The 26,367-nt window shown below is 56.4% G+C and overlaps 1 protein-coding gene across 7 annotated transcripts; it reads left to right on the top strand.

Annotated features, from left to right (window-relative positions):
• P2RX5 (purinergic receptor P2X 5) lies at positions 1–26,069 on the top strand. 7 transcript variants are annotated; one of them, XM_034941297.3, is made up of 13 exons: positions 4–1,340; positions 5,411–5,561; positions 6,178–6,249; positions 6,523–6,598; positions 6,680–6,776; positions 7,053–7,133; positions 7,609–7,747; positions 8,393–8,526; positions 9,047–9,140; positions 9,337–9,402; positions 12,929–13,011; positions 16,395–16,589; positions 23,721–26,069. In XM_034941297.3, exons 1-13 carry the CDS (start codon positions 1,204–1,206, stop codon positions 23,758–23,760), a joined length of 1,365 nt encoding a protein of 454 aa, XP_034797188.1. In that variant the 5' UTR covers positions 4–1,203; the 3' UTR covers positions 23,761–26,069. The 7 variants fall into 7 exon arrangements, with proteins under 7 accessions (XP_014197432.2, XP_034797188.1, XP_034797189.1 ...); XM_034941298.3 differs by lacking the exon at positions 23,721–26,069 and adding an exon at positions 19,854–22,985 and having other exon boundaries at positions 5–1,340; XM_014341944.4 differs by lacking the exon at positions 23,721–26,069 and adding an exon at positions 18,042–22,985 and having other exon boundaries at positions 9–1,340.
• Positions 26,070–26,367: the final 298 nt, after the last annotated feature.

The following is a 26,367-nucleotide window of genomic DNA, read 5'->3' as shown; positions in this document are numbered from 1 at the left end:
GCATATTTTTAGGATCCTAGGGTGGGTTGCCTATGTCTCCCCGCCCCCACCCCGTCTGCCCCACACCCCCGCACCATCCGCCCTGAGTGTGGGAGGGAGGTCTTCATGCTGCCGGCACTCGGGACCTGCCTGACCACCGACTCCGCCGGAGTGTGGGCTTTGAAACCTGCAGCAGCTGCCGCAGTAGAAACGCGCATTAGTCACAGCAGACACCAGCAGCCTCAGGTGGGACAAGTCTTGTCTCTTCCAGCCTGTGGGGGGGCCACGGCTCCCCCCCCCCACCCCCTGCCCACGGAGCAAGAATGTGTCTCCCTGGCAGGAGACCTGGCGCGAGGTGAATGGAGAAACCTGTTGTGTCCCCTTCCTTCCTCCCCTGGCCTCAGTTCCCCATCTATTCAATAGGAAGAACCCTTTGGGATTTCTTTGCGAGGAGAGAAAGGGGAATTTTGCTTTAAACGGAGCTCTTCCCGGCCGTGCGCGGTGGCTCACGCCTGTAATCCCAGCACTTTGGGAGGCCGAGGTGGGCGGATCACCTGAGGTCAGGAGTTCAAGACCAGCCTGGCCAACATGGTGAAACCCCGTCTCTACTAAAAATACAAAAATTATCACGCCTGTAGTCCCAGCTACTTGGGAGGCTGAGGCAGGAGAATCGCTTGAACCCGGGAGGCGGAGGTAGCAGTGAGCTGAGATCGCACCACTGCACTCCAGCCTCGGCGACAGAGCGAGGCTCCGTCTCAAAAATAAATAAATAAATAAATTTAAAATAAAATAAAAAGGAGCCCTTCCCCCTTTCACTTCCTCTCCTCCGCGATCGCTGCTTTCAGCTGGGCAACAGCACAGCGCGGTCCTGCGCATCCGGGGGGCTGCACTCCCAGACCGGTGGCTGGGGAGTAGGTTGCAGGGGTGTCACTGTGTCAGGGGAGGAGGAGGAGGAGGAGGAAGAAGAGGTAGCGGCAAGGTCGCGGTCTGAGGTTCCGGTGCTCGCCGCCGCCCAGCTCCCAGCCGAGGCTTTCTCAACCGCGTCAATAAAAGGCCGCCCCGACCCGCCCCCGCGCCCCGCAGCCCTGCTGGACACCCCGGGCTGCAGCTGAGCGGGCGCAGACGGGCCGAGGCGAGCGCCGGGCGCGCAGGGACCGAGGGACCGAGTGCTCCCCATGAGCGCACGTGGGCCGGGCCGTCCGCAAGCCCGGCTGAGAGCGCGCCATGGGGCAGGCGGGCTGCAAGGGGCTCTGCCTGTCGCTGTTCGACTACAAGACCGAGAAGTATGTCATCGCCAAGAACAAGAAGGTGGGCCTGCTGTACCGGCTGCTGCAGGCCTCCATCCTGGCGTACCTGGTCGTGTAAGTTCTCCGCGGACTTTTGGGAAGGCGGGGGAGGGGCAGGGCGGGTGCCAGCCGCCGCGTCCTTCTCCAGGGTCCTGGAATTCGCAGGCGTGCACGCGGTTTTCCCGGTAGCTGGGGGTCTGTGAGCCTGCTTGCGGTGGGGGTCCTCTTTGGGTCCTTGGGTGTAGGAGTAGGGTGTAGAGAGGGGGCTCTCCACTCCCCCACTGGCGCTAGAGGTGATGAGAGGTGGGCAGGGGCCTTCTGGGTTCCTCGATTTATCAGGCTTTCCCTGCAGCTGCTTCTCCCAGAGTCGGGTCCCCACGTGTTAGGGCCATGGGAAGGGGGCAGGGATGCCAGGGGGCTGGGTGGCAGCTGTCGCCCCAGGAGCCTCCCTGGGCCTTGGCCTGGCAGCTGACCCAGGCGCCGGCAGGTTATTTATAATCACAGGGTGTCACTGCCTACTCAGAGCTGGAGAAACTCATCAGCCTGGCATGTTCCTGAGCTCCCTTCCGGTCAACTTGCCCCACCCGCGGCCAGCCTGTCTGGTGTCCAACTGGGGGTCCTGCTCAGAGGCCTCTATCTCTGCACCCAGCTCGGCCATCCCCTTCCCCCATCCTCATGCCACCTGGCAGGAGCTGGCGCCACAAAGCCAAAGGGGCAACTTGTGGAGGCTGCTCTGCCAGGCGCCTTCAGAGCCCTGACCCCGGGGTGGGTGGGGGGTGAGCAGGTGGAGGGGAGAAGCAGCGCTGGACAATGGGGATGCGCCTCATTCCACTCGTTCAGTAAATGCGGTGGAGTTCCTCCTGCTTCCTCCTGGGAGGGCAGCCCTGACGCCTGGCTCTCCCTCGGAGATCCAGCAGTCCGCGTTCTCTGAGCTGCATCCCCAGGCCCCTGGCCGCCTCCCACCTGAGCGGCCTCGTAGGCGCTGTGCTGTTCCTCAGTCAGGCCTGCCTGTCCTCCTCCACTCCCTTAGCATCCACTCAGCCCCTAGATCTGGGCTTTCCAGTAACTCCCTCTCCCTTCCTCCCTGGCCTTCCCACAGTGTAATTATTGGGCTTATTTGGGGGATCATTTGCCTGATGTCGCTGTCAGTCCGGGAATGCCCTGAGGGTGGGGCCCCAGCAGCACTTAACTGCTTAGGGAATAGATGTGAAATGAACGCGTGAATGAATAAATGGAGTTGCTTTTGCTTGAACAATAGAAATTTAATTCTCGCAGTCCTGGATGTGGAAATCTGAGACGAGGGTGGTAGCATGGTTCGGGGTCTCAGGGGGGGCTCTCTCCTTGGCTTGCAGATGGCCACCCTCTCGCTGTGTCCTCACATGGCAGGGAAAGCAGAACATATTTAACTAAGTACAAGTATGAAAATTAGGAAATTGGCGGCCGGGCGCTGTGGCTCATGCCTATAATCCCAGCCCTTTGGGAAGCCGAGGTGGGCGGATCACCTGAGGTCAGGAGTTCGAGACCAGCCTGGCCAACATGGAGAAACCCTGTCTCTACTAAAAATACAAAACAATTAGCCGGGCATGATAGTGGCGCCTGTAATCCCAGCTACTCGGGAGGCTGAGGCAGGAGAATCTGTCTCTATGGATTTGCCTATTCTGGGTATTTTGTATAAATGAAATTGTATAGTATACGGCCTTTTTTTTTTTTTTCTGGCTTCTTTCACTTGGTGTCATGTTTTCAAGGTTCACCCATGTTGTGGCATCTATCAGCCCTCCATTCCTCTTTGTGGCTGATACTATCCTGCCGTGTGGGGCTGCCACATTGTGGTCATGCATTCATCAGCTGATGGACATTTGGGTGGTTTTCACACTGCTGAGTGTGGTGGCTCATGCCTGTAACCCCAGCACTTTGGGAGAGGAGACCGCGGTGGGTGGATCACTTGAGGTCAGGAGTTCAAGGCTAGCCTGACCAACGTGGTAAAACCCCATCTCTACTAAAAATTCAAAAATTGGCTGGGTGTGGTAGCAAGCGCATGTAATCTCAGCTACTCGCACCAGTGCACTCCAGCAGCCTGGGCAGCAGAGCAAGACTCTGTCTCAAAAAAAAAAAAAAAAAGAAGAAGAATGTTTCTGAGAACATTCATGTACAAGTTTTTTGTGAACATGTTTTCAATTTTTTAATTTTTAATTATTATTATTATTTTTTTTTGAGATGGAGTTTCGCTCTTGTTGCCCAGGCTGGAGTGCAATGGCATGATCTCAGCTCACTACAACCTCCGCCTCCTGGGTTCAAGAGATTCTCCTGCCTCAGCCTCTGGATTCACTGGGATTACAGGCATGGGCCACCATGCCTGGCTAATTTTTGTATTTTTTTAGTAGACACGGAGTTTCACCATGTTGGTCAGGCTGGCCTTGAACTCCTGACCTCAGGTGATCCACCCGCCTTGGCCTCCCAAAGTGCTGGGATGACAGGCGGGAGCCACTGTGCCTGGCCATGTTCTCAGTCTCTTGGGAATTTTCTGGCTTATGTGGTAACTCGATCCTTAACCTTTTGAGGAACTGCTAAACTGTTTTCTACCATAACTACCTCATTTTACATCCCTATCAGTGATATACGGCGGTTCTAATTTCTTCACAACCTCATCAACACCTGTTATCTGTAGGGTTTTTAAAAAATGATAGCCATCCTAGTGGAAGTGAAGTGGTGTTTTATTGTGGTTTTGATTTGTATTTCCCTAATGACCAATGGTGTTCAGCATCTTTTCATATGCTTAATTGGGCATTTGTGTATCTCTTTTTTTTTTTTTTTGAGAAATGTCTATTCAAATCCTTTGCTCATTTTTAAATTGGATTATTTGCCTTTTTATTGTTAAATTATAAGAGTTTTTTATATCTTCTGGATACTAAACCCTTACCAGCTACATTATTTCAAATGTTTTCTCCCATTCTGTGGGTTGTCTTTTCACTTTCTTGAGAGTGTCTTTTGATGCATGTACATTTTAAATTTTTATGAAGTCCAACTTACCTATTTTTCTTTTGTTGCTTGTGTTTTTAGTGTCAACAAGTATGGGATTTGTACTCTTATTTCATTATTTTGTTGTTGTTTTTGAGGCTGGGTCTCACCCTGTCACCTGGGCATAATCATGGCTCACTGCAGCCTCGACCTCCCAGGCTCAAGGGATCCTCCCACCTCAGCCTCCCGAGTAGCTGGGACGACAGGCTGGTGTCACCATGCCTAGATTACTTTTTTGTTTTTCATAGAGATGGGGTCTCACTGTGTTGCCCAGGCTGGTCTCAAACTCCTGGGCTCAAGCGATCCTCCTGCCTTGGTCTCCCAAAGTGCTAGGAGTACAGGTGTGAGCCACCGTGCCTGGCCTGTACTCTTATTTTGTAGAATGCCTCTCAGTTTGGGTTTGTTTGAGGTCTCCTCGTGATTGGTTTCAGGTTAGGCACCATCACAACCCCAGAGGGAGGTGCTGTCACCCCATGTTATGTATGGGAAATTGGCTTGCCTGGGGTCACCAAACCAGTATGTGGCTGAGCTGGTTTCAGCCCAGGCTTGTCCACTTGGGGCCTCTGAGTGGACAGTGGTCTTTGCCTCTTTTATTTATTTATTTTTTTTTTTTGAGACAGAATCTCACTCTGTCTCCCAGGCTGGAGTGCAGTGGCGCGATCTCTGCTTACTGCAAGCTCTGCCTCCCGGGTTCACGCCATTCTCCTGCCTCAGCCTCCTGAGTAGCTGGGACTACAGGCGCCCACGACCACGCCTGGCTAATTTTTTGTATTTTTTTTTTTTGAGTAGAGACAGGGTTTCACTGTGTTAGCCAGGATGGTCTCAATCTCCTGACCTTGCGATCTGCCTGCCTCGGATTATAGGCGTGAGCCACCGCGCCCGGCTGGTCTTTGCCTCTTCAGGGCCCCCATCTCTAGGGTTGCTTGTCGCCTCTGCTGCTTGCAGGACTGGGTTTCAGTCAGCAGTGGGAGCTGTGGCCCCTGCCCAGGAGCTGGTGGGACAGGTGGAGCCCTGAGCCTGCTCCACCTCAACTAGGAGTTGCTGTGACTGCTACCCCACCCCGAGGCCTGGGGAAGCTCCCCGAAGGCAGCAGTGTGGCTGATGCCCACGTACCGGCCCCCTTCCCACAGATGGGTGTTCCTGATAAAGAAGGGTTACCAAGACGTCGACACCTCCCTGCAGAGTGCTGTCATCACCAAAGTCAAGGGCGTGGCCTTCACCAACACCTCAGATCTTGGGCAGCGGATCTGGGATGTCGCTGACTATGTCATTCCAGCCCAGGTCTGAGTCCCCACCTAGCACGCGGCCAAGGCTGGCAGGGACTGCCTGGTTCGGGTGGGTCACACGGGAAGCTTCTTGGATACGCAGGGACCCCCATCCATCATCTCTCTTGGCCCAAGACAGCTGCCAGGGCTTGCAGAGAGCAACCCTGTCCAGATCCTACCTCCCATGCCAAACCCCTGCCCTCTTTGACTGTGCCGCGGGTGACTGCTTTTTTCTATCTGAGTCTGTTGAGAACAAATGGGACCCAGAGAACTTTCAGGTCATTGTGAGTCAGGTGGGCTGGCACAGAGAACCCCCCTTCTAAGTCACTGCCTCTGGGAATAGCTCTCCAGCCTGTTCACAGTTGGCCAGGGCCAGGGCAGCCTGAGCCCTGCGCCCACTTCTCCCGGATCCTGGGGCAGTTGGGGTTTGTGAGTCTGGAGGAGATCTATCAATGGACATCTACTTGGGGACTGTGGGGTCCATGAGCAGATGGGCAGAGTATACCAAGTTTGTGGCCCCATTATCCCCAGTGCCCAGGCAGAGGGACCGCCCTCTTTCAGGTAACGCTGGAAAGGTGGGGTGATCCTTAAGGGGCAGGAGGAGATTCCTTAGTGCCTCTCTGGTTCCTTAGGGAGAGAACGTCTTTTTTGTGGTCACCAACCTGATTGTGACCCCCAACCAGCGGCAGAACGTCTGTGCTGAGGTTTGATTTGGCGAGGGGCCCTGGCGTGGGGGTGGGAGAGCCACCGGCAGTGGTTGGGGTCTACTCTCTTCTGAAGCAAGGGTGTCTGTCCTCCAAGGGTCTCGGGAGGCTGTGTGCACCCGGGTGTGGTTCCTGCATTATATGGGGGAGAAGCAGGTTCTCAGAGTGTGTGTGGGCCAGGCCGAAGAAGAACCCCTATTCTATCTCCTGGAGTGGGACCCGGCTCTGAGCTGGGGGAACCCCCCCATCCTGGTGCCCCTTCTCTCCTGGCAGAATGAAGGCATTCCTGATGGCGCGTGCTCCAAGGACAGCGACTGCCACCCTGGGGAGGCGGTTACAGCTGGAAACGGTGAGGGCCTGGAGCGGCCACGGGCTGAAGGAGGACTCGGAGTGGGAGGCTCCTGGCATTGATCCTGTCCCACCCCTGCAGGAGTGAAGACCGGCCGCTGCCTGCGGAGAGAGAACTTGGCCAGGGGCACTTGTGAGATCTTTGCCTGGTGCCCGTTGGAGACAAGCTCCAGGCCGGAGTGAGTGGCTGCAGCCTCAGGACCCTGAGGGGTTTCCCAGCCCCACGCGGTGGGTCCCAGCCTGAGGGTGGAGTCCTGCCCACTCTGGGAGCCTCACGCTGAGGGAGGAGTCAGGCTGTCCCAGCAAGACCCGACGGCCTCCCCAGCATGAGCAAATTAACTGTCCTGGGCAGAGGCTCCAGGGGACCCAAGGAACAGGCCTCACACTGGCCCAGGCCTGGGGGAGGGGCACAGGGGTGGGGCCTCCTGGACAGGCTGTTCTGGGTTGGTTTTCAGGGAGCCATTCCTGAAGGAGGCCGAAGACTTCACCATTTTCATAAAGAACCACATCCGTTTCCCCAAATTCAACTTCTCCAAGTACGTGGGCTTGGCTACTGGGGGCCAGGGGTGGGCCTTGGTCCATGAGGGGCCTTGGCTGGCCCTCCGTGGGTCTCTGCCTGGGTGTGCGTGTGCATGCGTGTGTGTGCGTGTCTGTGTGTGCGCGTGTGTGTGCGTGTGTGTGCGTGTGTGCGTGCATGTGTCTGTGTGCATGTCTGCGTGCGTTTGTGTGTGTGCGTGTGTTTGCGTGTGTGCATGTGTGTGTGCGTGTGTTCGCGTGTGTGCGTGCGTGCACGCGTGTGTGCGTGTGTGTGATGTCTGCATGTGAGTGGGTGATGTCTGCATGTGAATAAACGGTGGGTGGTGCTGGGGTGCCCCTTCCCCTGCTGTAAAGTGGGGTGCTGCTGTGGGGAGCTGTCAGCACTCAGGTTGGTGAGGGACCGAGTGACTCCTGGCCAGGCCCGGAAACATCAAGTCTTACTTCATTTCTCGACTGCCCGTGGCCTCCACCCAGGAGCAATGTGATGGATGTCAAGGACAGAGCTTTCCTGAAATCATGCCACTTTGGCCCCAAGAACCACTACTGCCCCATCTTCCAACTGGGCTCCGTGATCCGCTGGGCTGGGAGCGACTTCCAGGATATAGCCCTGGAGGTGGGTGGGGTGCACGCAGGGAGCCCTCCCTGAGGGCCTGGGGGCGCTGGGCCTGGCTCTGTGACGAGGAGGGTGTGGACGGGGACTCGTGGGGCGAGGGTGGCCCTGCAAAGTCACCTGCCCCCAGGGACTCAGTGTTTTCAGAACTGGCTGTGGCACACAGGCAGGCCGTGGCAGCGGGCGAGGGTGGCCCTGCAAAGTCACCTGCCCCCAGGGACTCAGTGTTTTCAGAACTGGCTGTGGCACACAGGCAGGCTGTGGCAGCGCTCAGACCACGGGCAGTCAGTGAGAGCCAGACCTGGCACCTGCTGTGCGGTTCTGAGTCCTTGGGGCACCAGCCGAAGGTGAGGCAGAGGGAGCCCCTTTGGCACACGCTGGCTGGAGTGTGAAGTGCCTGTCCAGAGAGGCCCACCCTGGGCGGCTCCCTTCTCCCTGAAGAACGAGGGAGGCAGCCCTGGGGCCGGGGCGACGCAGTGTTCTCAGCCGCTCCATGGGGGGACTAAGCCTCCCGGAGGGTGGTCTCGAGGGGCTGACCTCGTGCCTGAGCACCTCCTCCTATTGTCCAGTGCCGGTGAAGGGCTGGCCTGGGATGCTGTCCGTCTCCGGAAAGCTGTGTGTGCTGACCCTCATCTCTCTTTCATCAAGGGTGGTGTGATAGGAATTAATATTGAATGGAACTGTGATCTTGATAAAGCTGCCTCTGAGTGCCACCCTCACTATTCTTTTAGCCGTCTGGACAATAAACTTTCAAAGTCTGTCTCCTCCGGGTACAACTTCAGGTAACCGCTGCCTTGTGCCCACTTGTGACCTGACCATGATCAGTGGCACTCACTCCTCTGGGTGCCAGCACTATTGAGGCCCCTTCCTGGGGGTGGGCGTCAGAGCAGGAGGTGCAGGGACAGATGGCCCAGGAGAGGTGTGGACCCCAGCAGAGCAGCCAGCGACCGAAGCTGGGGGTGCCTCTGGGAGAGGAGAGTGTGTGTTCTTGCCTGTTTCTCTCCGTGAAGCCGAGTCTTGCGGCCTCTGCCGCATCCTTTCCATCCGCGCTTTGGCGACCCAAGGGTTGCTCAGAGTAGGGTGGGGAAGCCCTTGCTCCTCAGGGAATGTCTGGCAGGGATTTCAAAGAGCTGGATGCCTCTTTGTTTTTGGCTCAGTGAGAAGGTCTGCAAGCCGCTCCTGGGGCTGCTGAGAGTCAGGGCCCCGGGAGTCTTTCTAAGTCCCCAGAGCAGCCACATCAGTGCTGCCGAAAGAGGGAAGGCCAGGCAGGCTGAGGCCTCCCCTGGGACCTGTCTCCCTCAGATTTGCCAGATATTACCGAGACGCAGCCGGGGTGGAGTTCCGCACCCTGATGAAAGCCTACGGGATCCGCTTTGACGTGATGGTGAACGGCAAGGTGCGTGTGCCTTCTCCTGTTCTCAGGCTGGGTGGGGGGCGGGGGCTGGGAGGGGGACGTTGGGAGGGTCCCTGGGGGCCTAGCTGTGCGTTCTCCTGTTCTGAGGCTGGGCGGGGGGCGGGGGACGTTGGGAGGGTCCCTGGGGGCCCCGCTGTCCAACCTGCCTCGCTCACTGGCCTTGTCTCTTATCTTCCAGGCAGGGAAGTTCAGCATCATTCCCACCATCATCAACGTGGGCTCTGGGGTGGCGCTCATGGGTGCTGTGAGTACCTCCCCTCCCTCCCCGCTTCCCACCCTCTCCCCGGCGGCCGCACTGGCAGGGAGGGGGAGGCTGCTGTTCAGGAGGACCGTGTCCCAGTGCCCCCAGAAAGAACCAGAGCTGGCAAGATCAGAATAGGCGTGGGAAAAGAGGGCTTTCTGGGATTTCACGCTCTGCCAGCTGTCCCCAGGTAGCAGTGACAGCCCAAGTCTCTTTCCAGAGCCAGGGAGGCATGTGCCGGTAACTCTGCAGCTGGTGGGTGGGTTTAGGTCAGTCCCCAGCTGAGGCGTGGCTGGGATATCCCTGGGATCCCAGGTGAGTCCCTGAACTTCTAAAGTCTCCATTTCTACTTCTGCTAAAAGAGGGCAGGATTAGGCCGGGCGCAGTGACTCACACCTGTAATCCCAGTGCTTTGGGAGGGTGAGGTGGGCGGATCACCTGAGGTTGTGAGTTCGAGACCAGCCTGACCAACATGGAGAAACCCTGCCTCTACTAAAAATACAAAAATTAGCCAGGTGTGGTGGCACATGCTTGTAATCCCAGCTGCTCAGGAGGCTGAGGCAGGAGAATCACTTGAACCTGGGAGGAGGAGGTTGCAGTGAGCCCAGATCGCACAACTGCACCCCAGCCTGGACAACAAGAGCAAAACTCCATCTCCAAAAAAAAAAAAAAAGGGCAGGATTAGGCTGCAAACAGTTTCTTAGCCTGGGTGCTGCTGACTTTTTGGGTGGGAGAATTCTGTGTTGTGGTCTTACGCACATCCTTGGACACGCCCTTAAACATTCCACAATGCACAGAGGGCTGTGCTGGGTGTTGCAGGAGGTTTTTGTTTGTTTTCTATTTCATATTTCACACTTTTCTGGTCGATACTGTATTTTCCCAGACCCTGAGGATGTTGATTTCAGAGACAGGGTTTTGCTCTGTTGCCCAGGCTGGAGGGCAGTGGCATGATCATGGCTCACTGCAGTCTTGAACTCCTGGGCTCAAGCGATCCTCCCACCTCAGCCTCCCCACTAGCCAGGGCTGCAGGTGCACCACCACCTGTGGCTAATTTTTAAATTTTTTGTAGAAATGGGGTCTCACTATGTTGGCCAGGCTGATCTTGAACCCCTGGGCTCAGGCAATCCTCCGGCATTGGCCTCCCCAAGTGCTGGGATTATGGGCGTGAGCCACCGCACCCAGCCCATTGTAGGATGTTTAAGAGCATTCCCAGTTTCTACCCACTAGATGTCAGGGGCACCCTCCCCTGCAGTTGTGATGGAGCAAAATCCCAGCTGGCTGAGAACCACCCGACTGAAAGGCTGAGAGGCAGGGAAGACAGCCCTGTGACTCTTCCTTAGAGGTGGCCCTTCAGTGGGGCCGAGAGCGGCTCACAGGGGAGGAGACACAGGGGCTGAGGGCAGGGAAAGGCATCCTGAGTCTGCACTGCCCCGTGGTCCTTCTGGAGTTTTTGAGAGCCATGGGAGTGGTCAGTGCCCATCCTGGCAGGTCCCTTTCCCAGGTTTCCGGCAGCCTCTTCCCTCATTCCTCTCCCTGTGCACACAAGACAGCCCCACTGGAGGAGTCCATTGGGACCCAGGGGTGACTTTTGTTAAAACCGGGAAAATTGTGTCCTGTACCAGGACCACGTTCCTGGGAGGGGGTCAAGAAAAGTGAGCCCCACATGGATCCCTACCTGCAGACAGTCACTGGGAGGGTCCTGGATGTTTGCGCCTGTTACTTTCTTACAGAAGGCCCACCTTCAGCTATCACTTTTCTTTTTTTTTTTTTTTTTTTTTGAGACGGAGTCTCACTCTGTCGCCCAGGCTGGAGTGCAATGGCATGATCTTGGCTCACTGCAGCCTCTGCCTCCCAGGCTCAAGCAATTCTTCTGCCTCAGCCTCCTGAGTAGCTGGGATTACAGGCATGCGCCACCGCGCCCGGTTAATTTTCGTATTTTTGTAGAGACAGGGTTTCACCATGTTGGCCAGGCTGGTCTCCAACTCCTGACCTCAGGTGATCCGCCCACCTTGGCCTCCCAGTGCTGGGATCACAGGCGTGAGCCACTGCGCCCAGCCCATTCATCACTTTCTTGTGATGTGGGTAAAATCAGAGCACCCTCTGGGGACAGACCTGTGAACTGGAAGTCATGGCGCAGGAAGAGGTGGTGGTCAAGGTTAGGTTTGGGGTTGGTCTCTGGGGAGCAGCGAATTGGTAAGCAACATTTTTGGCATCTAGGGGATGGATGTGCAGCACCCAGGGTCAGGGGACCAAGATTCCTTGTTGGCCCCTCCACCAACCCTTCCCACCTCCACTCTCCTCCATCATTCAGGCCCCAACCCTGCCCTGTGCTGTGGGTGGAGTCTCCCTCTGCTGGAGGAGAGGGGCAATTGCATCGCTCTGGTCCATAGGGCACGTTTTGGGTGTGAGGGGCTGAGCTGGGGTCGTCCACCTCATCATCTTCCTTTTTTGTTTGTTTTTGCTTTTGTTTTTGTCTCTTTTGAGATGGAGTTTTGCTCTTGTTGCCCAGGCTGGAGTGCAATGGTGCGATCTTGGCTCACTGCAACCTCCACCTCCCGAGTTCAGGCGATTTTCCTGCCTCAGCCTCCGGAGTAGCTGGGATTACAGACACCCGCCACCACGCCCAGCTAATTTTTGTATTTTTTAGTAGAGACAGGGTTTCACCATGTTGGCCAGGCTGGTCTCGAACTCCTGGCCTCAGGTGATCCGCCTGACTCGGCTTCCCAAAGTGCTGGGATTACAGGCGTGAGCCACTGCACCTGGCACCCATCATCTTTCTTTGACTAGCACCATAGCGTCCTTGTCGGTTAGAACCCTTCCAACCTATCTCACACTGACTACCACAGGGATCTTTCTAAATGCCAAAATTCGGGCTGTGGTGCCTCCGCCTCACCTAAAGGATGAGGACCAATGCCTCGGAAACATTCTAAGAAGCCTAACAGGCCAGTCCCCATCCCCTTCTCCAGAAGCGCATCTCCCTCTTCCCGCACAGGCCCTGCGGCATTTCCCAGATGTGACAGGCTTGTTCCTCCCTCCATAATGTCCTTCCGCCTCTTTGTCTTGTATAAACTCCTCTTTAGTCCTTAAGGACTGAATAGGGACCCTCCCCAGGCTGAGTCAAGTCCTATCTGGGTCGTCATCGACACACCTGTCTCCTGCACCAGAGGGAGAGTGCCCAGGGGGTCTCTCTTGTCCAGATCCTCTCTGTACTTCGGTGCAGACCCTGGCACGTGCTGGGTGCCCAGCAAATGTGTTGAAGGAACGATTGGATGGGGTCCGGGTGGTGCGGGGTTGGGGAGTGCCTGGCCTGTGGGATCGGGGGAGCTCCAGTCCAGCTTGAGCTCCACCATGGACCAGCTCTGTGGTGTCGGACAAGGGTGCCCCTTGCTGAGCCCGGTTTCCTCATCTGTTAAATGGGGACAGTGATGTCTCCTTTAGGGGCTGTTGCAGGATGGAAGGGGCAAAGTGCCCCAAACGAACAGTGCTCTCAGAGGTCTAGGATTCTGAATCAGGAACCCCTCTTTTGCAGGGTGCTTTCTTCTGCGACCTGGTACTCATCTACCTCATCAAAAAGAGAGAGTTTTACCGTGACAAGAAGTACGAAGAAGTGAGGTCAGTTCTGCTTCCAGGCCGGCGGCCCGAGGGCAGCCCTGTGGAGCACCCGCGTGGCTTTGAGCCTTTGCCCTGATGTGATATTGATGGCTGGGGTGGGAGGCAGGGGCTGGAGGGCCGGGGGAGGAGAAGTGTTCTGAGTACATGCTCTGCAGAACCGGATTCGGCCTCGGCAGCAGTGGGAGGAGAGGGCGCTGTGGGCCACAGGGCGGGAGACGGAGTTCACAGGCTCCGCCTGATTCTGGACAAGTCCCAGGCCTCCCTGGGCCTCGGTTTCTCTATCTGGGAGATGAGAGAGTTGGTTTACGAATCGAATGGTGTCTGCAGCACTTCTGTTTTGGGATTCTTGGACTTGGTGGTCCTGGTGCGCCGGGGCTGAGGGAAGCTGGAGTAGTAAAGGAAAGAAAAGCGGATATTTTCTTCCATGCAGAGGCTGTTTCCGGAGTTTCCTGGGCCCTGGGTTCGGTGGGGTGTGCGTGTTCACAGCGGCAGAGCACAGCGTGGGTGGGGAACCCTGATGACTGTGGGAGGGCGGGCAGGGGAAGGGGCTGTGGCTTCGGCCTTTGGGGAAGGCCTTCTGGAGAAGCAGGGATCAGAATGGGAATTGGGACAGACACCTTAGTACTCCCTCAGCGCCCCCACAGCCTGGGACAGTGGGTGCAGGGTCTGCCTGGGTCATTCGCCTTACTGCACTCCAGCTACGGCCTGAACCCCAGCCCTGGGTTATAGCCCTGCGCCCTGACCCTGGCCACAGGCTGAACCCCAACCACAGTCCTGACTGTGCTGCTGAAGGAAGCAGGGTGGAGGACTCAGGGTGGAGGACGCAGGGTGGAGGGAGCCGGGTGGAGGAAGCAGGGTGGAGGACGCAGGGTGGAGGGAGCCGGGTGGAGGACCCTGGGTGGAGGATGCAGGGTGGAGGATGCAGGGTGGAGGACACTGGGTGGAGGACTCAGGGTGGAGGACACTGGGTGGAGGATGCAGGGTGGAGGACACTGGGTGGAGGACTCAGGGTGGAGGACACTGGGTGGAGGATGCAGGGTGGAGGACACTGGGTGGAGGACTCAGGGTGGAGGACACAGGGTGGAGGATGCAGGGTGGAGGACGCTGGGTGGAGGAAGCCGGGTGGAGGACGCAGGGTGGAGGATGCAGGGTGGAGGATGTAGGGTGGAGGATGCAGGGTGGAGGATGCAGGGTGGAGGACGCAGGGTGGAGGACGCAGGGTGGAGGACGCCGGGTGGAGGACACTGGGTGGAGGACGTAGGGTGGAGGATGCAGGGTGGAGGACGCCGGGTGGAGGACTCAGGGTGGAGGACGCAGGGTGGAGGACGTAGGGTGGAGGACTCAGGGTGGAGGACGCAGGGTGGAGGACGCAGGGTGGAGGATGCCGGGTGGAGGAAGCCGGGTGGAGGAAGCCGGGTGGAGGACGCAGGGTGGAGGACACCGGGTGGAGGACGCAGGGTGGAGGACGCAGGGTGGAGGAAGCCGGGTGGAGGACGCAGGGTGGAGGACGCAGGGTGGAGGACACCGGGTGGAGGACGCAGGGTGGAGGACGCCGGGTGGAGGACGCCGGGTGGAGGACGCCGGGTGGAGGATGCAGGGTGGAGGATGCAGGGTGGAGGACGCCGGGTGGAGGACGCAGGGTGGAGGACGCAGGGTGGAGGACGCAGGGTGGAGGATGCAGGGTGGAGGATGCTGGGTGGAGGAAGCCGGGTGGAGGACACCGGGTGGAGGACGCAGGGTGGAGGACTCAGGGTGGAGGACGCAGGGTGGAGGAAGCCAGGTGGAGGACGCCGGGTGGAGGACGCCGGGTGGAGGACGCAGGGTGGAGGACGCAGGGTGGAGGACTCAGGGTGGAGGACGCCGGGTGGAGGACGCAGGGTGGAGGAAGCCGGGTGGAGGACGCCGGGTGGAGGACTCAGGGTGGAGGACGCAGGGTGGAGGAAGCCGGGTGGAGGACGCCGGGTGGAGGACGCCGGGTGGAGGACGCAGGGTGGAGGAAGCCGGGTGGAGGACGCAGGGTGGAGGACGCAGGGTGGAGGACGCCGGGTGGAGGACTCAGGGTGGAGGACACAGGGTGGAGGAAGCCGGGTGGAGGACGCCGGGTGGAAGACTCAGGGTGGAGGACGCAGGGTGGAGGACGCAGGGTGGAGGACTCAGGGTGGAAGACTCAGGGTGGAGGACGCCGGGTGGAGGACGCAGGGTGGAGGAAGCCGGGTGGAGGACGCCGGGTGGAGGACTCAGGGTGGAGGACGCCGGGTGGAGGAAGCCGGGTGGAGGAAGCCGGGTGGAGGACGCAGGGTGGAGGAAGCCGGGTGGAGGACGCCGGGTGGAGGACGCAGGGTGGAGGACGCCGGGTGGAGGACGCAGGGTGGAGGACGCAGGGTGGAGGAAGCCGGGTGGAGGACGCCGGGTGGAGGTTGCCGGGTGGAGGACTCAGGGTGGAGGACGCCGGGTGGAGGACGCCGGGTGGAGGATGCAGGGTGGAGGACTCAGGGTGGAGGACGCAGGGTGGAGGAAGCCGGGTGGAGGACGCAGGGTGGAGGACGCAGGGTGGAGGAAGCCGGGTGGAGGACGCAGGGTGGAGGACGCAGGGTGGAGGAAGCAGGGTGGAGGACGCCGGGTGGAGGACGCCGGGTGGAGGACGCAGGGTGGAGGACGCTGGGTGGAGGGAGCAGGGTGGAGGACGCCGGGTGGAGGACGCAGGGTGGAGGACGCCGGGTGGAGGATGCAGGGTGGAGGACGCTGGGTGGAGGACGCAGGGTGGAGGACGCAGGGTGGAGGAAGCCGGGTGGAGGATGCAGGGTGGAGGACGCAGGGTGGAGGAAGCCGGGTGGGGGGTGCAGGGTGGAGGACGCTGGGTGGAGGATGCAGGGTGGAGGACGCAGGGTGGAGGACGCAGGGTGGAGGAAGCCGGGTGGAGGATGCAGGGTGGAGGACGCAGGGTGGAGGAAGCCGGGTGGGGGATGCAGGGTGGAGGACGCTGGGTGGAGGATGCAGGGTGGAGGACGCAGGGTGGAGGAAGCTGGGTGGAGGATGCAGGGTGGAGGACGCTGGGTGGAGGACGCAGGGTGGAGGATGCAGGGTGGAGGATGCAGGGTGGAGGACGCAGGGTGGAGGACGCAGGGTGGAGGATGCAGGGTGGAGGACGCTGGGTGGAGGATGCAGGGTGGAGGACGCAGGGTGGAGGACGCAGGGTGGAGGATGCAGGGTGGAGGATGCAGGGTGGAGGACACTGTGTTGAGGACTCAGGGTGGAGGATGTAGGATGGAGGAAGCCGGGTGGCGGCCTGCAGGGCGAGGGATTCTTCAAGGCCCACTCCGCCCGTCTAGGAGGGGAGGCACCCTGCAGGGCCATCCCAGGTGAACAGCTTGTATCTTGTCCAGGGGCCTAGAAGACAGTTCCCAGGAGGCCGAGGACGAGGCATCGGGGCTGGGGCTATCTGAGCAGCTCACATCTGGGCCAGGGCTGCTGGGGATGCCAGAGCAGCAGGAGCTGCAGGAGCCGCCTGAGGCGAAGCGTGGAAGCAGCAGTCAGAAGGGGAACGGATCTGTGTGCCCACAGCTCCTGGAGCCCCACAGGTGAGGCCACTGCTAGGCAGAGAGCCCGACAGCTGGGTCCTGCAGAGAGGGGTCCCCAGTTGGGGCTTCTCATGCCTGGCAGCTCCAGCGGACCCCTCTGCTCTGGTGTGACCTGGCCACAAGGCAGGACATCTAGGAACTGGGGGAGCCTCTGTGGGAAGGGGCTGGTGCTTTACCCCGCAAGGTCCCCCTTAGCTCCCGAGGCCCTGGATGGCCATGGGTGCCTGCTGTGCCGTGCCGGCGCTCAGATGATAACAGCGCGCTGCTCCACAGCACTGGCTCTCTGCCCGGAACCCCTCTGTACTCTCCGTATTTGTTAACTCATGTAAGCAACTGAATCAGATAGACACCGATCTTCCCCATTTTACAAATGAGGAAGCTGAGGCACAGAAAGGCTCAGTAATTTGCTCAAGTCACACAGCCGGTGAATGGCAGCGCTGAGATTTGAATCCTGGCAGTGTCTGTAGGATGAGGTTCTCCTGAGTTACTCTGCCTTTGCCGAACGTCTCTGTGCTCAGATGACCCCCCCTCAGCCCCTCTTCTGTGTGCGATTCTGGGGCTGCCCCGGCCTCAGGAGGTTGCTGGCCATGCTGCCGGGGGGTCCTTGGGCCACGATTCCTGGGGGCGCTGGCTTCTCTGCAGACGAGGCTCAGCCTGCGTGGGGAGGGCGCCTGGCTGGGTGGGGGGCCTGTCTCGGGCCTGCTCTGCGTCTGCCTTGCAGGGTACCTGTGTGGTGAGCAGGTGCCTGGCCCTTTCTGTGCCTTGTTTTCCCTTTTTTCCCCTCCCAGTGGGGGCTGGACACCTCCTGCTGTCAGACTGGGGTTCTGTGACTCTCTTGCAAACCACACCCCAGGTACTCACTGACCTTGGTGGCCTTTCTCCTGGCCCAGCTTTCATTCCTTGCTGACTCAGGAATTGGCAGCGTTCAGCTGGGAGCTGGGCCTGGGCAGGGAAGGAGCAAGAAATAGACTGGGCTGGAGAAGAGTGAGGAGAGAGAGAGGCAGGGGCTGCAGCAGTGGGGCAAGGAGGCTGGAGGCTAGGGGTCCATATGGGGTAGACCCAGAGCCTGGCAGCCCTCCTGTGCTCCCTAAGCTGACTCTTACTTCCTGGGTGCTCACTTGAGCTCCCATTCTGAGCAAGCGGGAAGCCCGACCGCCTGGCTTGTCTTGGCTGAGCCTCGCTGAGGCTTGTGGGAGGCTGTGGACTCACAGGCCCACGCTCCAGCTGCCACCGCAATTGCTGCTGCTCCTTGCCGGGGCAACTCCAGAGGCTTCTGCCTGAGCATCTATGCGTGCTGGGCTTCCGCAGGAACCCTGGCAGGCTGTGCTCTCTCTGAATGCTCTGCCTGCCTGCAGTGCTGCCAAGAGCGTTGCTGCCTCTGGTGAGGCTGGCCCACCCACCGGCTCCCAACAGTCCTCTCTGCCCTGTGCGCCCCCTCCCGCCCACACACAGGTCTGGCCATTTGCAGAATGCACAGGTGAATTTGGAGCAGCTGCAGACAGTGGAGATGTAGCCAGGGCTGCTGGCTACCAGCAGTGTCGCTGAAGACTTTGGGGCCAGAACCACCCGCAGCTCTGAACTGGGTAGAGGAGTCTGTGCCTGCATGAGACAGGGGCTTCCAGGCACGGCCATCTCTCCTGAACTTTGGGATATTGCTGCAAGCTTTTTGCTGAGTGAGGAGGGGAGCCTCCCAATGGTCAGAGGGGCTCGGACCTAGAAGAGGAGTCCCTGGAGCAGGTGTCCAGGGAAAGGGACAGGCCAGTGCCCTGAGCGGAAGTGGAGTGTTTGGATTTTCCCTCAACCTGGCTGCACCTTCACTCATTCATATGAGCTGTAAACACGTATTGACGCATGCTGTGTGCTGGGCCCACCAAGAGGTGCTTAAACGAGATGCTGACCTACCCTCAGGGAGAGGGGCCCGTGTGTAATTCCTCCAAAGCCAACAGAGACATCACAGCCAGGCCCAGCCACTCCAGCTGGCCTTCCTCTAGCCTCTAGCAGGGTTTCCGAAATCCCTGCCGAGAATGATGGTTGCTCAGAGAAAGCTCTTGGACAACACCCAAGGGGACATTTGGGCTTGCCCCAAGGATAAAATTTAAAGGTGGCCATGGAGGCAACCAGGAAAGGACTGGAGCAGTCAGGAGGCAGCTGGCTCTTAGGGGGGAAGCCAGTTCCTGGGGAGTCTAGTTAAGATGGGGAAGGGGAGGCAAGAGGCCTCTGCTCCATCTGACTCCGCCAGCCTCGGGACACCCGGGGAATATGGACCTGCCCAGATGGGAGATACAGTCGCCTTGACCCTGCCGAGCTCCTGCCCTCCCCACCACTCCTCAGAGGCTGGGCCTGAAGTGCTAATGAGATCAAGGATGGCGCCACTCAGCAGGTGTAAACGGGCTGAGTTAGGGAGGCCCTCATTCCCCTCCCTCCGTCCCCACCTGTCTTATGCCACGGCCACACCCACCTACCGCACCCTCAGCTGCTCTCTGCCTCCATCGCTGTAGGGCCTTGCTTTTTATTTATTTATTTTTTTGAAATAGAGTCTCGCTCTGTCACCCAGGCTGGAGTGCAGTGGCGTGATCTTGGCTTACTGGAACCTCCGCCTCCCAGGTTCAGTCGATTCTCCTGTCTCAGCCTCCTAAGTAGCTGGGATTACAGGTGCCCACCACCATGCCCGGCTAATTTTTGTAGTTTTAGCAGAGATGGGGTTTCACCATGTTGGCCAGGCTGGTCTCCAACTCCTGACTTCAGGTGATCCGCCAGCCTTGGCCTCCCAAAGTGCTGGGATTACATGCGTGAGCCACCAAACCCGGTCAAGCCTTGCTATTTAAAGTGGGGTCCAGGGACCGGAGCCTGCTAGAAATGCAGGTCCCAGCTCCCCCGCCCCCCACCCAAATCAGAACCTGCGTTTCAACAAGATTCCAAGGTGATCTGTGTGCACAGTGACATTTAAGAAGCCCTGGTTCTCAGGGGAAAAAGGCCAGCTTTGGTGGATGGAGCCAATTTCTAGGTCAGACTTACACGCATGCTACCTAGAGACCAAGAGGCTTCCTCCCCCACCCTGAAAGCAGCAGTATGCTCAGCTGATTTAAGTTACAATATTTTAACTGGGTAATACTTAACATGATTCGAAGTTTAAAAGGTGCAAAAGGATAGTCAGTGAAAAGCAACCTCCGTCCTCCCTGATCCCCAGAGGCAGCCAGTGTTACTAATGCAGGAGGCTCCCTGATTTTGCCGAGAACTCGTGTGGTTTCTTACACATTCACTCAGGTAATGAACTTCTCCTGACACTGGCGCTTAAGACCCAGTCTCCCCTGTCAAAAATGGACATGAAGTACGTTTCGATGTTGGGCTTGGGAGCTGACTAGCTCTCTTCTCCTACCCCGTTGTATGTGAGTTGTCTCCCCGTAAACCCAAGGTGAGAAACCTGGAGCTCAGCCCTCGCCATTGCCCAAGCCACCTGGCAGAAAAGTCCTCCAGCGCTGCCCTCACTCAACCAGTCCCAGTGCTGTCTGGGCGGCTCCCTGGAAGCATCCTCTTTGGAGGGGTTCTCTCTGCACACAGAAAGGCGGGGGTGGTGAGAGCATCCCTCCACTGAGGCTTTGGAGAGAAGGGGCCTGGCAGGTGTCAGCGAGACTGTTCCTGGGGCCCAGGGACATGGTCTCCAGAACAGGAACCCTCCTAGAGCAAAGCAACTTCCTCGCTTTGGGTTTTCTGGGAAGGGAAGCTGCAACAAGCCTATACTGCTCTCTGATTAGAAAGTAAAGATCCAGGCTGGGCCCAGTGGCTCACACCTGTAATCCCAGCACTTTGGGAGGCCGAGGCGGGTGGATCACGAGGTCAGGAGTTCGAGACCAGCCTGGCCAACATGGCAAAACCCCATCTCTACTAAAAATACAAAAATTAGCCGGGCATGGTGTCCACACGCCTGTAGTCCCAGCTACTCGGGAGGCTGAGGCAGGAGAATCGCTTGAACCTGGGAGGCAGAGGTTGCAGTGAGCTGAGATTGCACCACTGCACTCTGGCCTGGGTGACAGAGTGAGACTCTGTCTCAAAAAAAAAAAAAGAAAGTGAAGATCCACGTGATCCACTTAGGTGTGTCACTTCTTCACTGACGCAAAGCCTTGCATTTTTATAACTTGGTGACTTTGAGGTTTGGGAGGAAGCAAAAAAGGCAGGGGTCATGGCTGCTGATTTTAACCAGACTTCGAAATGGCTGGCAGAAGCCACAGAACCTGAGGATAGTCATACTATGTGTTTCATATTGCAATGAAAATGTCTTCCTAGCCGGGCACGGTGGCTCACGCCTGTAATCCTAGCACTTTGGGAGGCCGAGGCGGGCGGATTGCCTGAGTTCAGGAGTTTGAGAACAGCCTGGGCAACACGGTGAAACCCTGTCTCTACTAAAATACAAAAAATTAGCTGGGCGTGGCAGCGTGCACTTGTAGTCCCAGCTACTTGGGAGGCTGAGGCAGGAGAATTGCTTGAACCCGGGAAATGGAGGTTGCAGTGATCCAAGATCGTGCCACTGCACTCCAGCCTGGGCGACGGAGCGAGACTCCGTCTCCAAAAAAAGGAAAATGCCTTCCTACAGTTAGTCATTCCTTCAGCCAGGAAATATTTATGGAGTCCCTGTGACATGTCAGGTGTTGGACCAGATGCTGCTGAGACAGAGATGAGCAACACAGACACGATCCCTGCCCCCGAGGGTTTCCAGTCTAATGGGGCATTGAACCCTTATCAAATGATCGCACCCGTCATCACAGACGGAATGGGGTGTCGGAGAGGTCAGCGAGGAGTAGCCAGAGAAGGTTTCCCCAAGGAAGTGACCTATGAGTTGAAATCTGAAAGGTTATAGCAGCCTAACTAGGTGAGGGGGAAGCATTCCAGGTAAGAGAAGCACAGGTGTGAAGAGACGCTTTGATATGGGAAGGAGCAACGGAGAACCTGGGTGAAGGCGGCAGACAGGAGCCAGGTTTGGTGAGGCTTTTGTTTAATGAAGTTGACTGTCTTTAGCTGTAAGGTTGCCCCTTTAGACTTTGCTTCCTTAGAGGATTTAACCTCATTGTTTCTTCAAGGCCGGCCAAGCCTACCAGTGATCTCTTGACTGCCCATCAGGGGCCCCATGCTCAGAAGAGCCAGGGATCCCCTGACAGCTTCCAGACAGTGTCACACTCTTCCAGTTTCCTTGCTTTTTGCACAGCCCCCAGCTCCCACCATTTTTCTGCATAATCTTGGTGCAAGAGTGGGAGCTCATTACTCTGATGGAAACTGGCTTTTTTTTTTTTGTATTTTTTTTTTTTTTAATTTTTTGAGACGGAGTCTCGCTTTATCGCCCAGACTGGATGGGAGTGCAGTGGCGCGATCTTGGCTCACTGCAAGCTCCGCCTCCCGGGTTCACGCCATTCTCCTGCCTCAGCCTCCCGAGTAGCTGGGACTACAGGCGCTCGCCACGCCCGGCTAATTTTTTGTATTTTTAGTAGAGACGGGGTTTCACTGTGTTAATCAGGATGGTCTCGATCTCCTGACCTCGTGATCCGCCCACCTCGGCCTCCCAAAGTGCTGCGATTACAGGCATGGGCATGAGCCACCACGCCTGGCCGGAAACTGGCTTTTAAATGGGGAGAAGTGAAGCATGAACTGTAGCTCCTTTCAGACTTGGGAAGGCCCTTCTCCCTGGGCACTGGTTGCCTCACTGGGAAGATGAGAGTGCCAGCCTCTCAAGAGCTCCTTTCTGTTTTGATATTCCAGGAGCACGTGAATTGCCTCTACTTACGTTCAGGCCCTGTCCTAAACCCAGCCGTCCAGCACCCAGTGATCCCATGCCTTTGGGAATCCCAGGATGCTGCCCAACGGGAAATTTATACATTGGGTGCTATCAATGCCACATCACAGGGACCAGCCATGACAGAGCAAAGTGACCTCCACGTCTGATGCTGGGGTCATCAGGACGGACCCATCATGGCTGTCTTTTTGCCCCACCCCCTGCCGTCAGTTCTTCCTTTCTCTGTGGCTGGCTTCCCGCACTAGGGAACGGGTTGTAAATGGGGAACATGACTTCCTTCCGGAGTCCTTGAGCACCTCAGCTAAGGACCGCAGTGCCCTGTAGAGTTCCTAGATTACCTCACTGGGAATAGCATTGTGTGTCTCCAGAAAAGGGCTCCATTTGGTTCCACCCCACTCCCCTCTGCAAGTGCCGCAGCTTCCCTCAGAGCATACTCTCCAGTGGATCCAAGTACTCTCTCTCCTAAAGACACCACCTTCCTGCCAGCTGTTTGCCCTTAGGCCAGTACACAGAATTAAAGTGGGGGAGATGGCAGACACTTTCTGGGACCTGCCCAAGATATGTATTCTCTGACACTCTTATTTGGTCATAAAACAATAAATGGTGTCAATTTCAAACGTGTCCTGATTTTTTTCTCTTCATGTTTACCCATCTTTTTTTTTTTGAGATGGAGTCTCACTCTGTAGCCCAGGCTGGAGTGCAGTGGCACGACCTCGGCTCACTGCAGCTTCTGCCTCCCAGGCTCAAGTGATTCTTCTGCCTCAGCCTCCTGAGTAGCGGGGATTACAGGCGTGCACCACCATGCACGGCTAATTTTTTTTGTATTTTTAGTAGAGACGGGGTTTCACCATGTTGGTCAGGCTGGTCTTGAACTCCTGACCTTGTGATCCGCCCACCTCAGCCTCCCAAAGTACTGGGATTACAGGCAACAGCCACCGCACCTGGCCCATTTTTACCCATATTTTAAAGGAAAATGTAAGAAGGCAAGATCAAAAGAGGCAGACACAAGAAACAATTAGTAAGCAATATATTCCTCATCTTGCAAAGAAATTCAAATTATGGAAATGCTTTAAATGAGCAACTATTAAAATTATAGACTAGGAAGGAACTGATAAAACTGGTACTTTTCATTCAATTAGTGTAATCTAACACAACTTTGGAAGTAACTTGGAACCAAATTTTTATCCTCTGCTGTAGGAACTTATTAATTTTCTCAAAACAATATAAACGCAGACATTCATTGCAGTATTTTTTATAGTAGTGAACATTTCAAACTTACTGCCCAACAATAGGGAAATGGTTAAGTACATCAGCTCGCTTATCCCTCTTCCTTTTTTCTCCTCTCCCACCAGGCTGAGGACTCCCCCTGCTTCTCCCTTACACCAGGAATGAACCTTTCCTTCCCACTCAGAGGAGGTTCTGAGAGGACTGAGGTGGGCAAACCACTGAGGATCTTCAGTGGGGGCAGAGAAAGGGCTCACTGAGATGGGGGGCAACGCTATGGCCTCAGCTTCTCCTTGGCGTCGTGTGCATGTGTTCCTGAAGCCGAAATGGAATTTAACAGGTCTGGGTCCCAGATCCATTTCCATGACTGGCCATGGGCTATCTATGATCTGTCAAAAGGGGACTTGGATTCAAGCTCTCAGATCCCCTTCCAATCTAAAACAGATTCTTTTTTTAAAAAAAAATCCAAATGTGATTACGTCACTTCAGACTAAAAACTTCCAAAGGCTTCCCCCATTTGCTCTGAGGATCAAGGCCAGGGCAAATGGGAGCTCACTGCAGCCTCAACCTCCTGGGCTCAAGTGATCTTGATCTTCCCATTCCAGCCTCCTGAGTAGCTGGACTACAGGCGCATGTCCCCACACCCATTACTGCCCTCCATGATCTGGTCTGGGTCTACCCTGTGGCCTCTTCTCTCACTCTCTAAATACAGTCACATTCCTTCCTGCCCAATGGCCTGGAAACATGCGCTTTCCTGAAGGTAACTCCTTCCCCACACTTGACTATGTTATTCAACTTTTGGGTTTCAGATGTAATGTTATTTCCTCAGAGAAGACTTCCTTGACCTCCATATACCCCAACTTGGGCTAGGTCTGCTATGTCCTCTTCATAGTACTCACCATGATTTAAGTATTTCTGAAGTTAGGTGATGCTGGTTTCCCCAGTTAACCATAAATCCAATGAGCACCATCATGTTCATTACTGTAATTTCTTTTTTTTTTAGACAGGGTCTCGCTGCTGCCCAGGTTGGAGTGTAGTGGCAAAATCGTGGCTCACTGTGGCCTCAACCTCCCGGGCCCAGGTGATCCTGATCCTCCCACCTCAGCCTCCTGAGTAGCTGGGACTACAGGCACATGCCACCACATCTGGCTAATTAAATGTTTTTTTGTAGAGATGGGCATCTCACTATGTTGCCCAGGCTGGTCTTGATCTCCTGGGCTCAAGCCTTGGCCTCCCAAAGTGCTGGGATCACAGCAGGAGCCACTACACTCAGGCAATTACCGTCATTCTAATGCAATATTTATTCCTCAATTAAACAAATGCATTTTATTCTTTTTTTTTTTGAGAGGGAGTTTCGCTCTTGTTGCCCAGGCCGGAGTGCAATGGCATGATCTCGGCTCACTGCAACCTCTGCCTCCCAGGTTCAAGAGATTCTCCTGCCTCAGCCTTCCTAATAGCTGGGATTACAGGCCTGTGCCACCACACCCGGCTAATTTTGTATTTTTAGTAGAGATGGGGTTTCTCCATGTTGGTCAGGCTGGTCTCGAACTCCTGACCTCAGGTGATCCGCCCACCTCGGCCTCCCAAAGTGCTGGGATTACAGGCATGAGCCACCGTGCTCGGCCACAAACGCGTTTTATTCTAAAATAACCCTCCTGACAAGAAAGGATCATGGATTAACACAAGGAGGTGTTTACACCCTAAACCTGCCCAAAGTTCAACTTCAATGTCCAAACAATTTTTTTTTTTTTTTTTTGAGATGGAATCTTGCTGTCACCCAGGCTGGAGTGCAGTGGTATGATCTTGGCTCACTGCAACCTCCACCTCCAGGGTTCAAGCGATTCTCCTACCTCAGCCACCCAAGTAGCTGGGATTACAGGTGCCCACCACCACGCCTGGCTAATTTTTGCATCTTATTTTTAGTAGAGATGGGGTTTCGCCATGTTGGCCAGGCTTGTCTCGAACTCCTGACCTCAGGTGATCCGCCTGCCGTCGGCCTCCCAAAGTGCTGGGATTACAGGCATGAGCCACTGTGCCCAGCCTAAATGTCCAAACAATGTTTAATCTTCCCTAGACATATTCTAAAAAATACAGCTTGACTTTATTTTTTCTTATGGAAAGGACTGTCACTAAATGAAATGGAACTAAAATGACACCATATATACCTGAAAGTAGTGGTTAGTGGGAGGGAACGCTGGCCTGTGAAAGGTACACCCAGCAAACATATCAAGAGCAAATTAAGAGACCTGCATTTGAATCCTGGCTGTGTCTCTTCCTAGCTGTATCTCCTCTGGGAGAAGTATTTAACCTCTCTGAGCCTCAGGTTCCTCACCAGGGAGCTAACAATAACATCTACCCTGTAAGGTTATTGCTAAAATTAAATGAGAGGATCGGTGTAAAGAGTAGAAGTCACAATGCCAGCATATAGGGAACTCTTTTTTTTTTTTTTTTTTCCCTGAGAGACAGACGGAGTCTTGCTCCATCACCCAGGCTGGAATGCAGTGGCACGATCTCGGCTCGCTGCAACCTCTGCCTCCAGGGTTCAAGCGATTCTCTTTCCTCAGCCTCCCGAGTACCTGGCATTGCAGGCGCGCGCCACCACACCCGGCTAATATTTATATTTTTAGTAAAGACGGAGTTTTGCCATGTTGGCCAGGTTGGTCTTGAACTCCTGACCTCAGGTGATCCGCCCACCTCGGCCTCCCAAAGTGCTGGGATTACAGACATAAGCCACCGTGCCCGGCCCAGGGAGCTCTTAATACATATTAACTGTTA

Source organism: Pan paniscus, chromosome 19, assembly GCF_029289425.2.
Source record: "Pan paniscus chromosome 19, NHGRI_mPanPan1-v2.0_pri, whole genome shotgun sequence".
Lineage (NCBI taxonomy): Eukaryota > Metazoa > Chordata > Mammalia > Primates > Hominidae > Pan > Pan paniscus.
The sequence above is the reverse complement of the archived record's forward strand: the minus strand, read 5'-3'. Positions and strand labels throughout refer to the sequence as shown.

Coding starts and splice junctions, on each gene's coding strand:
- P2RX5 (XM_014341944.4), top strand. CDS start 1,204: ATGGGGCAGGCGGGCTGCAAGGGGCTCTGCCTGTCGCTGTTCGACTAC. Junction 6,599..6,679: donor GGCGGTTACAGCTGGAAACG/GTGAGGGCCTGG, acceptor CCACCCCTGCAG/GAGTGAAGACCGGCCGCTGC. Junction 13,012..16,394: donor AAGAAGTACGAAGAAGTGAG/GTCAGTTCTGCT, acceptor TATCTTGTCCAG/GGGCCTAGAAGACAGTTCCC.